The sequence below is a fragment of the Plodia interpunctella genome, chromosome 9, assembly GCF_027563975.2.
Source record: "Plodia interpunctella isolate USDA-ARS_2022_Savannah chromosome 9, ilPloInte3.2, whole genome shotgun sequence".
In the NCBI taxonomy this organism is placed as follows: domain Eukaryota; kingdom Metazoa; phylum Arthropoda; class Insecta; order Lepidoptera; family Pyralidae; genus Plodia; species Plodia interpunctella.
The window spans coordinates 5,034,568-5,050,808 of record NC_071302.1 but is presented as its reverse complement, the minus strand read 5'-3'; the positions used below and the strand labels follow the sequence as shown (position 1 = coordinate 5,050,808).

Below are 16,241 nucleotides of genomic sequence, written 5' to 3'. Positions count from 1 at the left end.
GGGTGTTATAGTAGTGTGCAATTCTCTGAGCCACTATACTAAACCGATTTTAATATATGGTCAAAAGTTGATATTTATTTGATAGTCAATGGCAGCATACAGTATTATTTTGCCATTAAACATCAGGCCGAAATGCGGGTTTGCATTTCACTTCTGACTATCGAATCGATTTGAAATGAGACGCAACGAACCAATCACATCGCGGTGTGGTTGTCGTTGCATCAGAATAGTGCACTGTGATTGGTTAGCTGCGTCTCACTGCGAATCGATTCGATGTGAGAAGTAAAATGCCACGTACTAGCCCCTCTGATGTGATATCGAAACAATTGTCATGTTTACATTGCAGAAAAGTACGCTCGTCTTATCAGTAAATCAGTGAACAGTTGTTAACATATCTGAGTTATTGCTTACCGCAATCAAAATGTTAGAATCGTTTCAACCTAAATGAATTCCCAAGCTGACATTAATAATACCTTAATCGGCAGGCTAACATCGCCGTCAGAACTTGTCATGGGTACAGGGTAGCGTGCCCCAGAACAATAATCAACTTAGCTGTATAATTTGTCTACTGAACCCAGCGGCGTAGCTTGTAACCATATGGCCAGGCGAAAAAAAAATTCTGGGGCCCCATCCCAATTAAGCTGCTCAAGTTTTGTTTTATGAAAATATTACTAGGAAATATGTGGTCCATCCTGCCCTAAAATAGAATCACTCCAAATGTTCCAGTTCGAAATGCAAGTAGTTTGAAGCTTTTCTGAGAAATATTATATCATATGAAATTTAAAATGAAAAAGTACTTGTAAAGGTCTAATTTCTAATACATTTGACAGCATATTATAAACTTAGACGCTCCCTGAGATTTGACGCCCTGGTATATGGTACCGTCTCCGTTAGCTACGCCACTGACTGAACCTTGCTTCTTGCTGCCATTACGGCGAGCTTGACAGCACCCAACACTAACTTACTTCACTACTTGCTAAACTTCCTTAACCAAGTATTGTAATCACTTTTAGTGTCTTGCAGCTCTGATTTTTATGTGGTTTTTGGGTCTGTGACTTTTGCTAAATTTAACATTGAAATGAACATAACTGATGTACTTTATTCATTACTATGCTATTTAAAAGCTTTTATATAACTTGTTTCTCACTGATGATAATAAAAGCTCGAAGCAAAAAATATATTTTTGTAAAAAGTTACAAAACTTTGGCTATAGTCCAAACGTTATAATAGGATTTACTATTTCTTTGCTCTAGTCTGAAATAAACTTTCATTCATTCAATCGAAAATCGAATTGAAATAGCTTTCTGTGTTCTAAAAGAACTAGTGTCAGAAAGGACTTCACTGCCTCGTTCAATAAGAAACTAAATATCAATAATATATTTTTATTCGGCTCTCTGTGATTAAGAAACAATAATATTGATTGTAATACCGATGTCAGCATTTGGGCAAATCATAACGTTTAATTTCTTTCAAACGTTGAATCAAAATAGCGGAATGCCTGAAACTTAGCTCAATTCGAGCCATCTGGCTTTAATAAACCAACGCAATTATATATTTATTGTGATAGGGTTGTTTTGATCTTTGATTGAGCCATTAACTTGATTGCCGTACTTTAGGAATTCAGTACTAAAAGTTGGGCGAAGTGTTTTAATTAGCGTCTTAACTCGGATCCGGGAAGTAGTATGAAGTTTACGAATTAACTCAAATATTCGCTCGCAGCCCTAAGCTGTTGACTTTTAAATTTGTATGTTTTTTAATCCAGCGCAGTTCGGCGCCATTGGATGGGATTATTTATTTGTCGAAGCGCGACAACTTAGTTTCGAATAAACACAGAGTTTCCGAACACATTTATAGTTTCAGTTTTTGCAGCTGTTTTTTTACTGGGAGAGCTAGATTATTTTGTCTTTTCTGCGTTAATTTTCTGTCTCAGAGTCTACTTCTAATAGTCGCCTCTATTCCTTCCTTCCTATTGTGTTTGTGTTTTGGGTGTCACAGACGCGATTGGAACCGTCGCAGCTGTGACGCCCAAAGCACAAAAACAAAGATTTGAAAAATAAAATGTCCGGGCGCCTTCCTGATGTCAACCATTGATGGTAATGCTGGTGCTGCCTGGCAGCTGGCATTATATACTATATCCTTAGGCGTTTCATAAGATATCCACAGGAGTTTATTAAGTAGGTAGTAATATTCCAGGGCGGGAGCACAATTTGGTATTAAACTTTTTGGACAAAAGAACTTATAGAAATCGTTTATAGTTAAACCTAGACAAGTACATTTTTCCCGTACTTATTAAAATGTAAATATTACTTCGGAACAAAACTATGAGTATTTCATAAATAAATGTAAATTGAACTTATAAGATTCCAAGTAAGTCAACTTACCGAAAACGTTAATTAACTACATACAATACACGTAGAGGACGTGTCGTATTAATATTCAGAAATAGGCTCAAGCAAATTCCGTCAAAACTAAATCGTACCACGTGACATTTATGTATGTATGTATCGCACAATATTATTTGATAAAAGCGTTCCTGACGTGACGGGAATGTAATAATGTGTAATGTTACAACGTCAATCACGGCCACACGATTAATATGGAGAAACGAGATATCTGTCTGTCACGGGGACGTATTAACGTGCGTCACGAAAACATTGACATGATGATAATCGATTGGGTCTTTTACCTGACAGTTCATTTCCTAAAGTATAGTAACAGTAACGGTACCAAGTAAAAAGATTTTGTTTCTCATAAATGTTCTTCTTCATCTTCTTTGCGTGTCGTTGACAAATCTACAATTCTTTATTGAATACTAAAATATATTCTTACCACTTACCAGAACCGAGCCAATTTGATGGCTTCGTCGAAAGCTGCCTTATATACAGATGTTCTTGAATTAGACATTTATTAATGCTAATTCTGACTTTTCAATTTATTTTTGATAGTTCTAGAAATTCTACTACTTTTTCATGCTCGTTGACCCACTATACTATAAAAAATCTTTTTATTCCATTTCCATAAAAGATTTTTTTTTGCACTTTATGCGACCTCACTAGAACAGCAACGTCCAAATCAGTTTCAATAGAAACTATACATTTAAATATACAAGACAAGGGTATTTTGAAGCTGTAAAAACATCTAAAGAAACATAAAGCCTAATGGATTTACCGTGTAAGTTGCATTAGGGGGCACACTTTGTACGGGGATATAGAGTTTATATCCATAAAGAGTCTATCAAATTTGGTAAAATATATGCAGTATATGAATAATACATGCAATATTTATTTTAGTGCAGGTAAGTGGACGATATTATGCATATCCCCAAAATATGCACTTATCCAAATATTCACAATACAATAGGTATTTCTAGCTTAAAAATTCTGATGAATGTTAAGCCGACTTTTAGATCAATGTGAAAAATATAAAATCAAATATGCGTTGGTGAAACGGAAATCGTTCGTTTAAAAACGGGTACATTGATATTTTAAAATTATTTAGTACATTCGAAGTGCGGTGTCTGATATTCGGTACAAATGCTTATTTATTATTTTATTCGTACATATTTCAGATTTTCGGCATTCAATTTATTGAGATAACGATATAAAAAGTATTTTTTATATTATAACAAAAAAATGTTCAAGTACTTAAAGGCATACTGACGGCGTATCCAGCACGTGTAGGTACATCCAGATTGTATGAAATTTTAACGCACGTGTACACGTGCGTATACACGCATGCGTTACTATTCTCTATAACTCTGTTAGTACTGCACATGCCGACATGGAGGTGAATGTACAGTCGGCTGCATGCCAATTTATCTGCTAAAGAAGTAAGTAATCAGTGTGCACGGGCCTTAAGTAATAAAACAGACATAACTTTAAAACTTTCAGTAAAGACCTCCTACAACAAAAGAAGAAATAGGTATAAAAGATTTTAATTTATGATTTATACCTAATACATAAATCATAAAAATATTCTAGTCACTGCCATAATATAATTTGCAATTGCATAGTTATTATGTAAATGAGAAAAAAGAGGGATCCAATCGGGTGAATCAACGAATGCGCTCCAAAGTGTTATTATCATAATTTATTCGCGTGTCAGTAGCCTTAAATTTGTGGAGGGCTGTTCCCGGCGGAAAAATTGTGTAGTCCAGTCACGTACTTACCGTCAGTGGTTGTATTCCACTTTAATAATGTCGTAACCAGAACTGTTGAGAGCCGTGATGACATCTCAGATGCATGACTCCAATTTTCAATAATGTTTTTTCTTTCTTTTATTTTCTACCAATTTTCTTTTTTTTATGCCCACCTTATAGGAAGTGGTCACCGTAGACTATGGACGCCTGCCACACCAGGGGATTTTATATATCGCCAATAGATTCTGGCACTAGAGTTTTGATATTATTTTAGACTAGTTGTGCCTTGGGGCTTCGCTCCCGTGGGAATTTCAGGATAAGAAGTACCTATGTATTATTCAAGGTTATATTTTATCCGTGCACAAAATTTCATAACAATCCGCAATGCTTTTGTTTTGAATTTGGTATTGCAGTTGTATGCAGCGATCACTTACCATCACAACATTTTGATGATAAAAATTTAAAAGTCATATATTGAAAACATATTTATATCGTTTTAGACTCAAAATAGAATAAAAATGAGTATACTAGCGAATAATTCACAAATAGATTGAATATAAAAGTTATTTATCGGTAGTGCAACATAAATTTTCACTCTGCATATTCTGTCTAAACCTATATTATTCAATTCAGTTAATATTATGTTACAACTATTTTACACAAATATTGATACTTCAAACTGAGCCAGCGAGCGCCCGTACGAAAACTATCACATCATTCGTTAATAATTTAATAACGATACAAAGCAAGTTCCTGTAAAAATATTGTTTTCTTAAATTGTTTTTTTTAATGTAATTGTCAGTAGCAGTCAATGTAAAGTTATGGCCACTTTTGAATTCTACTAGTTCTTGTAGCTCTTTTTCGATTTACTTACTAGGAATAATGATTGACTCTGATAATATAACTTAGTAAATAAAAAAGAAACTCCATTACCACAATTATAACAATTATTAGGCAACAATAGTATTCCTAAAGAGGGTTGACGACGGACAAGCAGCCGGTTGTGAAATCACAGCCGAATCATCCAAATTTTATGGTTAATTTTAAGTTGTTGTTGTTTTATAGTATCAGTAATTATTGAGTTTATTCAAAGAAAACAAAGAAATAAAAATACAAATAAAAGTATGGAATGGAAATATGGATTAACCCAAATATATATTTTTGTAATTGTAGCATAAAATGCTTGATTTTTATTCATAACCAATTTGATACTATACATATATTCCCATTGTTAAAACGCGTTATGCATGAAAATGTGAACCCACGGATTTTGATAAAAGCCATGTTTTTATTCAATAGTTTTAAGGTATGAGATCCAAACACTGACGTGTTTTGATATTGTCAATTGTTTAACTATTTGCGTTTGGCGCGCGTTTGTTTTTCTATGAATTTAGGTGAGTGATGAAATTGAAAGGTGTCTGTGGTGTGTGGTTCTGCCCTATAATAGGACAACTCCATATTTTCCCGTGGATATCGTACGAGGCGACTAAGGAATACAAAGCTTGAACAGCTGATGGGCAACAAAAGCATTCCAAATTTTTTACTCGATTACAAAAATCTACTGATAAGAAGAAATATTGAAAAAAAAAAAACTTGAAATATACATGGGTTGAATATAATCTGTATAGCATATATTTTTTTTTCCTGAAATTTCTACGCTGCGTTATGCGTACAACTAGTTTAATCACAAAGATAATTTAAATAATAAAAATCTGATGTAGGAACAATATTTTATTGTGATGTAGGAACAATATTTTATTGTGAATACCATACCACTAATAAATAATAAAAGCGTGCTAAAAAAGTAACAGCGATTCCAAAAATGATCGCAAAACTCAAGAGATCAATAAATCAAGGTTTCAATGTAACATTTACCAAAATAAAATGTGTGTGAATACTTAATGCTCAAAAGAGCGATTTTGTAACACGTGAAACCACTTACAGGCTTTATTTTAGGTTATTGTTCCACGTGGCCTTTAAAAGGAGAGCTTTTGATACATAAATAACATCTCATTATGTATGTACAGACAGACAAACTTGAATGGGGATAAAGTCTATTGAACATAATTAGCAAAATAAAATAAATATGTGATAATAGAAAAAAATATTTTGATACAATCTGTTATTTTGTCGTCAGTGACGTGTCGTGGGGTAAAGGATTCCCTTTTTGAAAGCAGATCCTGGGTGAAGATTATCATAAAAATGCATCATTATTGAAACTGATTTTAGTTTGTGTAACTTCGCGTGTGAAAAATTTGATTACAGATAGACAGATGGGATAAATAATAGTAATAATAAATTGGCTGTATTTCCCAAATCTTCAGAATCAGCTAAATTTTTATTCCACAAAATTTTATCTTTTGCCAATTTATGGCTTTTCGTTCAATGTGAATCATTCAGTATAATATAACAAAGATTCAGTTGTACGCACGACTATACAATAATAATATAAGTTCATTTATATTTATTTAGCTGTTAGCAAAAGCAAAATTTTACTAATATCCGGTATAAATGATAGTTGATAATTAAAATTTATTCTTCATGGTCGCCTACTGTTTTTTCGCAAAAGTACAGCATCCTACTAATATTATAATTGCTAAATTTGTGAGAATTTAGATATGTACCTATGTGTGTGTGTATTGTTGCTTGTTACTCTTACACGCAAAATCCACTGGACAAATTATTATGAAATCTGGTACATGGGTAGAATATGACCTGGGATAACACAGGGTATTTTTTATCCCAAATTATTATATTCCCACGGGAGCGAAGCCCCGCGGTGCAGCTAGGCACTTTCATGGACGCTCAACGAGACACAAAAAGAAGATTAATTGTTACTACTGCCTTATGGCAGTTGTGTGTCTGCGAATAGTTACATATTTACGTAATATTAAACATATTTTATATATTACAAGTTAATTCATATTAACCAAGCTCATTACAAATGAATTTAAAGAGCCAAAGCTGCAAGTTATTTTGAGCAATTTCGCGTCAACTTCAAATGCAGCTTTTCATTGTACGTTTATTAATTTTAAATAGCCCTTATGAATATGTAATAAGCCGCAATGGGGTAGGTAAATTTAATATGTCAAATGCGGGTCGGAATGCAAAAAGAGATTTTATCCCGGTAAATTGTATGGAAAAATGGTCATTTACACCGTGCATATTATACAAGACATAAACTTCATAATATCGACATATACTTTTGACGGTGAAGAGAAATCATACTTTTGTCTATGTAGTTCTTTTCATAGACTTTTAACAGCTATATCGGTAGAGGAAAAGATCTTAAAAACCTGCGCGTTACCAGGAATGGTTACTACTATCAAACAGGTTGTAGTGGTCATTTTGATAAAACGTTAGTCGATTTGAAAAACATGAGCTTACATACTTGTGAGTCATTATATACCGACAAGTAATAAATTAAATACAATATTTTTATCGGGAGAGCTCGAAAATTAAATTGATCGTACATAGTGTTTTCAAAATCCGTAAATAAAACATCCGGATGTTCATTCGTAAAAAAAAATATTCGTGAATCTGGTCTGAAGCGCGCCGAGTAACCGTTTTACGGAAATATCGTCCATTCTGAAATCGCTTTGGAGTATAAAATCTTTTATTATGCGAACACGGTTCATTTAACGCGACATTAAGTGAATTTGTCGAACAACGTATTTTAAAAATGAACGGGTAAAAAGCTCTGGGGTGCGGGGGGGGGTGCTCTAAGAGTTGTTACTGATGATTGTCGAATGAAAATTATACCTACCGATAAATAATGTTAAAATATGTTACACAAGTTTACAGTGTTTGAGATAGAACTAACGAGCCAAAACATATTCTAACAAATGTAGATTTTACTTTTTATCATATAATAAAACAGTAGAAAAAAAAACCTGTACATTGAATAAATTTACATAAAAATAAAATTAGCCGATACAGTCACAGCAACAAAGTAAGAATTTGAAAAATAAATCTGTCTGTTTGTCTGTGTGTCTGAATGTCTGTCTGTTTGTACCCGCTAATATTCGGAACTACTGGACGAATTTTAATGAAACTTTTTTTGTTATGAATCTATTAAGCCTGGGCGACATAAAGTGTATAAATTATTTTGAAAACTGTAAAAAGTAATCAAATATGGTTCAGTCTGATGAGCATTTTCTGTTGAGGTATAAAAATCGAAGATCTGGAACATCTGAAGAAGAGTCATAATAGTTCAGCTAAACTATAGAAAATATACTTTTTTAGTATGTTTAGCAACTTTTGTATGTATAGATATAGTTACATTTGTCTGTATAATAAATAATTAAATTTCTCTAATATTTTTGACTCCTTACCAAAAATTGTTCGGCCATGCGAACGAAGTCGCAGGTATCAGCTAGTAAATAAATAAGAATGTATCCATAGTTTTATTACTTACGATGGAATAAATTGTAATATTCAACTGAACAATAGCTATTAGAAAACCAAAGAGGAATTGCAAAACTTTACTAAATATCAAATTCGTGGCCGGCATAAAAACACTTTCTATTTTCAGAATAAGCTCCTAATTTCTGACCTTTGAATATCAAAGAGGGATTTGTGGGTAGTCTAATTGTCTGTCAGCTCTTATTATATGACGTGTATTTTTTACACCACCCACTGAATATTTTCTTCCACTTATCTTTTTAAATTGCTGTTTCGCATTCTATTATATCTTCCTGTCGTCTCATTCACGTCCGTTCGTCTATCTCTTTTTCTATAGCTGCCAAGTATTTATTTTGGTCACGTTTCAGGCTACATATGATAAACGTGACATTGTTGGAGAATATGATAGACGTAACAAATGAAGAATCATCTTCTCCAACCATTGTGCATCCACTGTTGAGTTTCCTCATGCACATATGCCATTCCTTACAGTCCACTCGTCATCCAGGTCTTTTCCATTATATGAGTTACTAGCGGCCGGTCCCTGCATCGCTCAGGTAAAAACATAATAAATTATACCCTAAACCTTCCTCAGTTTCCTACGTATCTACGGCTCTGTTTACAGTCTTCAAGTGTATCTTAAAATAAAATAATTATATTTACTAAATAAGGTAGTCCCTGATTAAGAAATAAAAAAAATATATATAGAATATTCGTACATACCTATTGTATTATTAACGCTTTCACATAACGAATCACAATAGAAAATGTCACTTTTGACTCGCGTAAATGACCTTAGTTATTCTCAGTGTATTATATTCTTCTTATTAGTTCTTATACAAGCCCCATATACATTTTTGTTTTTGCCTTTGGGAAAAACGTATCTGAGTTTACTTTTTGTTTCCTAGTTCCTAAGTTTATTTTTTGAATCATATTTTCTACATTTCCATTCAAAATTATATATTTAATGGAAATAAACACTAAGCTAACAGGAACAAATTGAGCAATCACGAGTCTAATCACGATACAACGTCCTATTTGGTTGCAAACGCTAGGGGTATAATCGAGAGATTTGAAAAGCGACATTTACACTGAATGTTACGATCAGCACTCGACAATCGGGAGGCATAAATTAGTGGCGAGCGATGCATGAAAATTTGTGAGTGTTAGTGTGCTTATAATCTAGTACAATGTAGATATGCTACGAATATTCGATTTCCTGGTTGATGAAGCCAGCACATGCAATAGACGGGTGATACTCGCAATATTTGGTTACTATTCCGGAATATTCGATCGCCTTGTGCACTATTATAAAAAATCTATCAAATCATATAAAAATAATTGAGATAAAAAAATATGAAATAATGAATTATAACGATTCGTATGTTATATAGACGTACGTTTTAACGTAGGTATACGTTTTTAATCGCTTTTCAATTAAAAGATGGCTATTTTTAGTTTTATATTTGTTATTTCTAAAAATACGCACAACCCACCGGGCACACCGGTATTGTAACTCTTATGATTTACAATACCGACTATACCCTATACAGAGGGTCGTAATCTGATAAAATCTTACTAGGTATTATTATAAATGCGAAAGTTTGTGAGGATGTGTGTGTGTGTATATGCATGTATATTTGTTACTCTTTCACGCAAAATCAACTGGACCGATTGTTATGAAATTTAGTACACGGATAGAATATAAAGTGGAATAAAATATAGAGTACTTTTTATCCAGAAATTCCCACAGGAGCGAAGCCACGACGCGCCGTCTCTTCGGTATTGGGCAAAATCATTCGCTGAATCGCTGCTAATGACTATCGAACATTTATTACACATCAAAGACCGAAATGGCTTACTAAATGCTCACGGGTTATTACCGCGGTGAGAATGACAAGGTGGTAATGCTTCGTTGATTAATATAGGGATGTTAAAAGCATTTGTGGTCATAAAAGTTAATTTTGAGGTTGTAATTTCTATAAGTATTAGACTTTATTAAGTCCAAAGGATGCGATTTTTGCTTACCATCAGCTGTCATTTGCCCACTATACTATACGAATAAAAAATATATAAGTATATATTTATTACAGCATATAAACTCTGTTTATATAGTATCTTCAAATTCCACAATTATTTCTATCAAAATATGGGCATTATATAATTTCGGGCTATATAAAAATACTATTCGTAGAATACATATGTATAAGTAAAAATTTTCCAAACTTTAAACATAACATTATAAAACATAATGTTATTTATTGTAAATATTTGGTATTTTGATAAAATTATTCTATAAAATATTGCAACTATATTTCTAGAGAGCAATTTTGTATGCTTCTCTTTCTCACAAACAGACGTACGTTTATCATATATAACAATTTTTAAAATGGAACATTATTGTAACTGTACTTCATTAAGTATAAGTACTTAATCTTTGTTGAAATTCATCTGTAACCGACGTTTTAATCCGAAATGGAGACCACCCCGCTGACTATAAATTTGTACGTGATTCAAATAAAAAATATTCCATTGCCTAATTCGTGTAATTTTTTGCCGAAATCAACTGTCAAGACAATGGGTGACTTGCAAAAGTTTTTCTTATATAAAATTTTAATTAAGCAAGGTTCTTGTGAAATTTTATTAGTTAGTATTTGCGAGTTATATGTACAGACATAGTAGTACGCTTACAGTCATGACTAATGACATGATTTAAATATAGTAACAGGTGCCTGCGTTACGGCTTACTTAAAGACATACTTAAAGTAATTTCATTATAATAATGAATTTGACAAATTTTTGCATACCTATCTCCAAGACGAAATAAATCTCTGATAAATAATGCTACACGCTCGCTTGTATTTGTGGCTATGACGCCATGATATCGTAGCTGTCAAGAATTTTTATCCCTTCAAATGAAGTACTACATATGAAAAATGTACTTACGTCTTTTATAATATTCGAGTAAAGCTCAGTCGCTCATTTTGTTTGAATTCATGTGTGAAACCTAGGTTTATAAATGACTATGCAATGATGCAGAGTATACCAAGTGTTTGTGATTGTTTCAGTCGTGAACAACTACAAGGGGGAGACCCTGGAGTTGACACATGTGCAGCGATCGGATATGGGGGTTTACTTCTGCATCGCCAGCAATGGAGTGCCGCCTACAGTCAGTCGCCGGTACTATGTCGAAGTTCACTGTGAGTGTTAATTGTATCTAACTTCTTACAAAATATACAGGGTATCCCAAAATCCATGCTAGTATTATAAATGCGTAAGTCTGTCTGTTCAACTGTCTTTTCCGTTTCATGGCTAAACCGCTGGACCGATTTTGATGAAATTTGATATAGTTTAAGGCACTCGTTCAAACATAGGGTAGAATTTTGACAAAAACAACCCCCAATATATTGGGGGGTGGGACTATAATGGGGGGTGAAAGTTTGTGTTTCGCTTTCGCAGAATAACTCATGCGGGCGAAGCCGCGGGTAAAAGCTAGTACCTATATATATACGAAGTTGTAATGTACAGTGCTTTGAGCAGATCCTTTATGCTTTACAAGTTAATATTAACACTTCTAAAAAGTAGTCGTCAGTAGAGCCTGCTGTAACGAATATGGAAACCGCCTTAGGAGCACTTTTTATTAAAGTCAATTTAATTTTATTTGCACTTTCGCTGCTCATTTCGTATGTATATAGGTATTTTAATTATATTCTTGTATTTCTTTATGAAAACTAAGGAAATCAAATATTCAGTGGTATCAGGCTATGCACACTTGACTGGTTCCAAAGTCGAAAATATAGGCAATGGACATACAGTTTGAACGGACATACAGAAGGAAATTAAAAGGTTTCCGTTTTTAGCACTTGACTGCATACAGAATCCTAAAATATAAATGTAAAGTGTCGTATGTTTTCTTGTGAGGTTCCATATTCAATCTTACATGTGCTAATTATTTTATATCATTTTATTGTATAAGTTACATTTTTATATAATCATTTCGCTATACAGTTATACCGCAAGTAAAGGTGATGAATCAACTTGTGGGCGCTCCTCTTGGTAGCGATGTGGAGTTGCAGTGTTTCATTGAAGCCTCTCCCAGAGCTATGAACTCCTGGTACCCGGAAGATGGCAAATGTAAGTCAAATACCAATTTATTTTCATTATTTTATAGAATATTCTTTGGAAATAATTACCAACGCGCGAAATATTTATTAAATTAGCTAGCTTATATTAATAGACTCTTAATTAAGGAAAATATAAAATGCTATTTTCTTTTGAAAGAAAGTTGATGAATTCGCAGAAAGTCTCTCTCTAAGTCTTTGATTTTATTCATATTCATAATACTATTTTCAGTATTTCGGTGTTAATTATACATATTATTTGTATTTTTTGCACGATTTCATAATTTCTTGTATTGACATTTTTTATTCATATTTATAGGCACTATGTTTTTTTAGAAATAGTAAACTATTTCTTTGTACTTAAGTACAATCATACATTGTTCAATTTAGAAACAGCATTAAATAACAAGTTAACTAAACAAATGGCATTATATTAATTAAACAAATGGCAGACTGCAAACCGGGAAACACCAAATGCGATTACGTAGTTCCAAAGCAACACAACTATGTACGGAACTTAATAAATTTAATCAACATACACTTTGCAGCGCTAGTGAGCGACAAGTTTATAGATAACCCGAAGATCCGAGTGTTGGAAGCGGTCGTGAACGAGTATTCCCGATGGATGAACTTGTCTATCAAGTCGCTGTCTAAAGCAGACTTCGGCATCTACACGTGCGCTTCCGTCAACGCTTTGGGGAAGATGGAGGGGCAAGTCAGTTTGCATAGTGAGTACACTAATTTGAACTTATTAGGAACTCCAATCAGTGTCTGCCAAATGATATGGTATGAAGCGCGCGATGTTTTATTTGATTTGTCAAAACTTCATGTCAAGATGGAGTAGTTAGTTACTTTGTCAAACTCCGCATTCGATTCTGTTAGTTTTCTATAATAAGTAGGTACCTATGTGGGAAAAGTAGAACATCCGAATACTTTTATCACGTGTATAATCTGTCAATTGCAGGAATATAAAATGAAACTTATACGAATACACAAAAAGAGGCATGTGTCTGATTTAAAAAATTGGAAATACGTTTGACGTAGGTATGTTCACTGTTTCTCTTTTTATTTTACAGCATCCTCTCAGCATTTTCGCGAATGAATAACACAGATCATTGTTACATATATTTATTTTATGATTTACATATATAACATATAAATACAAAATCTAGGATGTGGCAGTAATTTTGTGATTAGTTGCGTGTCTTCTTAAACCGCAAGTTATTTTTACGTTAGACGTTAGCTTGCAAACATATCTAAAACTATAAAAGAAAAATTTAGTGAATTCATTTCAATTCTCTACACAGGATTAGAATTAAGTATGAATGGGTTCGGCGCGGAAGAGCCCATGGTGTCGGGAGCAGCGTGGCAACGCTCTAAGAACTTACAGCCCTACAGGATGAGGCCTGCCGCCTCCCATGCCCACCAGTACTGCTTGACTCACCTCCCGCCGCAACTGTACGCGCTGTTACTGACTGCGCTGCGATACGTTCAGGCATTGTAACGTAACAACACTCTGCAGCGCTACAGCACGAAGGCGGGCGTCTCCCATGTCTACTAGTACTTCCTGACGCATCTCTGCAATATCTGCTGGCAAAATTATTCAATAGGGTAGTTGCCTTTGTATAACATAATGATGAAATGTCACTTTAATTGACCAATTTTATTTATAGTAACATTTTGTATTTTTTGTTCTCATTAAAGTACAATTAAAACGCTTTTTTGGCTTCAACATTTGTAACGTCACTTGTGCCCTGTATAATTGAAACCACATACATATTTTTTGTTCTTGACGAAAATAGTATATGATTTGGCTTGATGGCAACTACCCTATTCATTGTGTACATAATTATTGTCATTTTCGTTGTGGTTTGTTGTACTTTATCTTATACTTTACTTTTTTACAATTATTTAATGGTTGTCACTAAAAAAGAAACCATGTCTTCAAAATTTATCAAGGACATCTTCACATGTCATCATTATAGATTTTGTACTAACATATTATTAATAGTGAAATATTCCCAATACCCTAATATGCAAAGTTATTTTTAAATTGACATTACATTGGTTATTGTTGTTTTGCTTTAAAATATTAACATGAAATATGAAAAACATTAAATATAATGCTTCCTTGTGTTCTCAGCAGTAACTTGCGATTGTTATGATAATTTATACAGTAATGAAATAGGATAAAAAATCCCTCATTACAATGCATTTGAGTCTAATTTCGAAGAAAGGAATATTTTCTGTTAATAATGTGATTGTCCAATGTGTGAGGTTGTAAATTAAAATCATAATTATTGTAAAAATGTCGAAGGAATTCTCATAATTTTGGCCTTGTTTCATTGTTTCAATTATTGGTTAATTAGTTATGACAATTGTATTGTAATTTTATTGTGTTAAAATTATTAGGACGGACATAACAAGTGTCCTTGTGATATTTTTTGTAACGTTATTGTAAAATAATTATACGAATTCTAATAAGAAATTAATGTATATTAAATTAGAAATAATGTTTAAAACAGTTGCATGATTCTTAACAAAAATTTAAATCGCCGATTACAGTATCTAATCTTAATATCGTAAAATAATAATCTTAAAATATTTAACTGACTAATATAAGTTATTTGATAAGTAGTTTCTTTAATAGTTGACCTTCTGATAGATGATATTTAATTGAGTTCCGGTACTGTTGCGTGATGCATCTCGTGTATTCAGATGCTTCATTGTGACAGTAATGTCTTTAAATACTTGTGCTAATTGTTACGTTAACTTTGACAATAAATGTGTAATTATGAATACTGAAATATTAAATATTGAAATAAATGTCCTTATGAAACCCTTTACCAAATTATTTGTATTTTTTATATTTGTAATTATTTTTCTCATTCACCCGCATTCCCTGTATTATTCCAGCTGCAAAGCTTCGAAGCTCAAATTTTTGGCTATAATATTACGGAATAATGATTTTAGAAGTACTGTAGATATCGCTGCTTTCCAGTAGCCTTGAATGACATTCTCGGGAAGTATATACCACTGGCTTGCAGTTACTTATTATAATCGCGGAGGGTTATTATTTATTGTACTTAATTTGATTTTTTTAAATTTAAAAAATTAAAATGTTTGTATTTAATTTGATTTTTTAAATAGATTAAACACATAAATGGAACACGAATTTAATTTTTGAAATAGGTATATTTCCAAAAGAGAGATGTTACATTTAATGTACTTACGTTTGTTTCCAATACCACAGCAGCATCGTATTAAACTTTTATTTGATATTCTAACTCCGTTTCAGCGCAATATCTCAAATCATGGGTAAGTCTACGAATGAAATATTGCAGGACAATGACGAATACCTCTAATGCATTTTTCGTGTTGCACTTGGATTGAAGCGATTCAGTCTCAGGCGACCAATAACGCCTCTCACTATCATTGAAGGTTAGAAACATATTTACTTTTAATATTTTTTCATAAAATATTCACGAAATTGAAGACATCAACCAGCTTTATAATTACAACAGCTTTGTATGCATGTATGAACGCGTTAATCTCGGGAACAATTTATCATTAACTAG

General features: G+C 32.9%; 1 protein-coding gene across 2 annotated transcripts in view; it reads left to right on the top strand.

The window, feature by feature from the left end:
• Positions 1-15,514, top strand: part of LOC128672579 (lachesin-like) — a 70,658-nt gene extending 55,144 nt beyond the window's left edge. The window contains exons 6-9 of one of the 2 annotated variants that reach the window (XM_053749825.2): positions 11,611-11,742; positions 12,551-12,676; positions 13,212-13,391; positions 13,971-15,514. In XM_053749825.2, coding sequence (XP_053605800.1) covers positions 11,611-11,742; positions 12,551-12,676; positions 13,212-13,391; positions 13,971-14,167 — 635 coding nt within the window. In that variant the 3' untranslated portion in view covers positions 14,168-15,514. The remainder of the gene's footprint in view (positions 1-11,610; positions 11,743-12,550; positions 12,677-13,211; positions 13,392-13,970) is intronic. The other variant, XM_053749826.2, reaches the window with a different exon arrangement.
• The last annotated feature ends 727 nt before the right edge of the window (positions 15,515-16,241 follow it).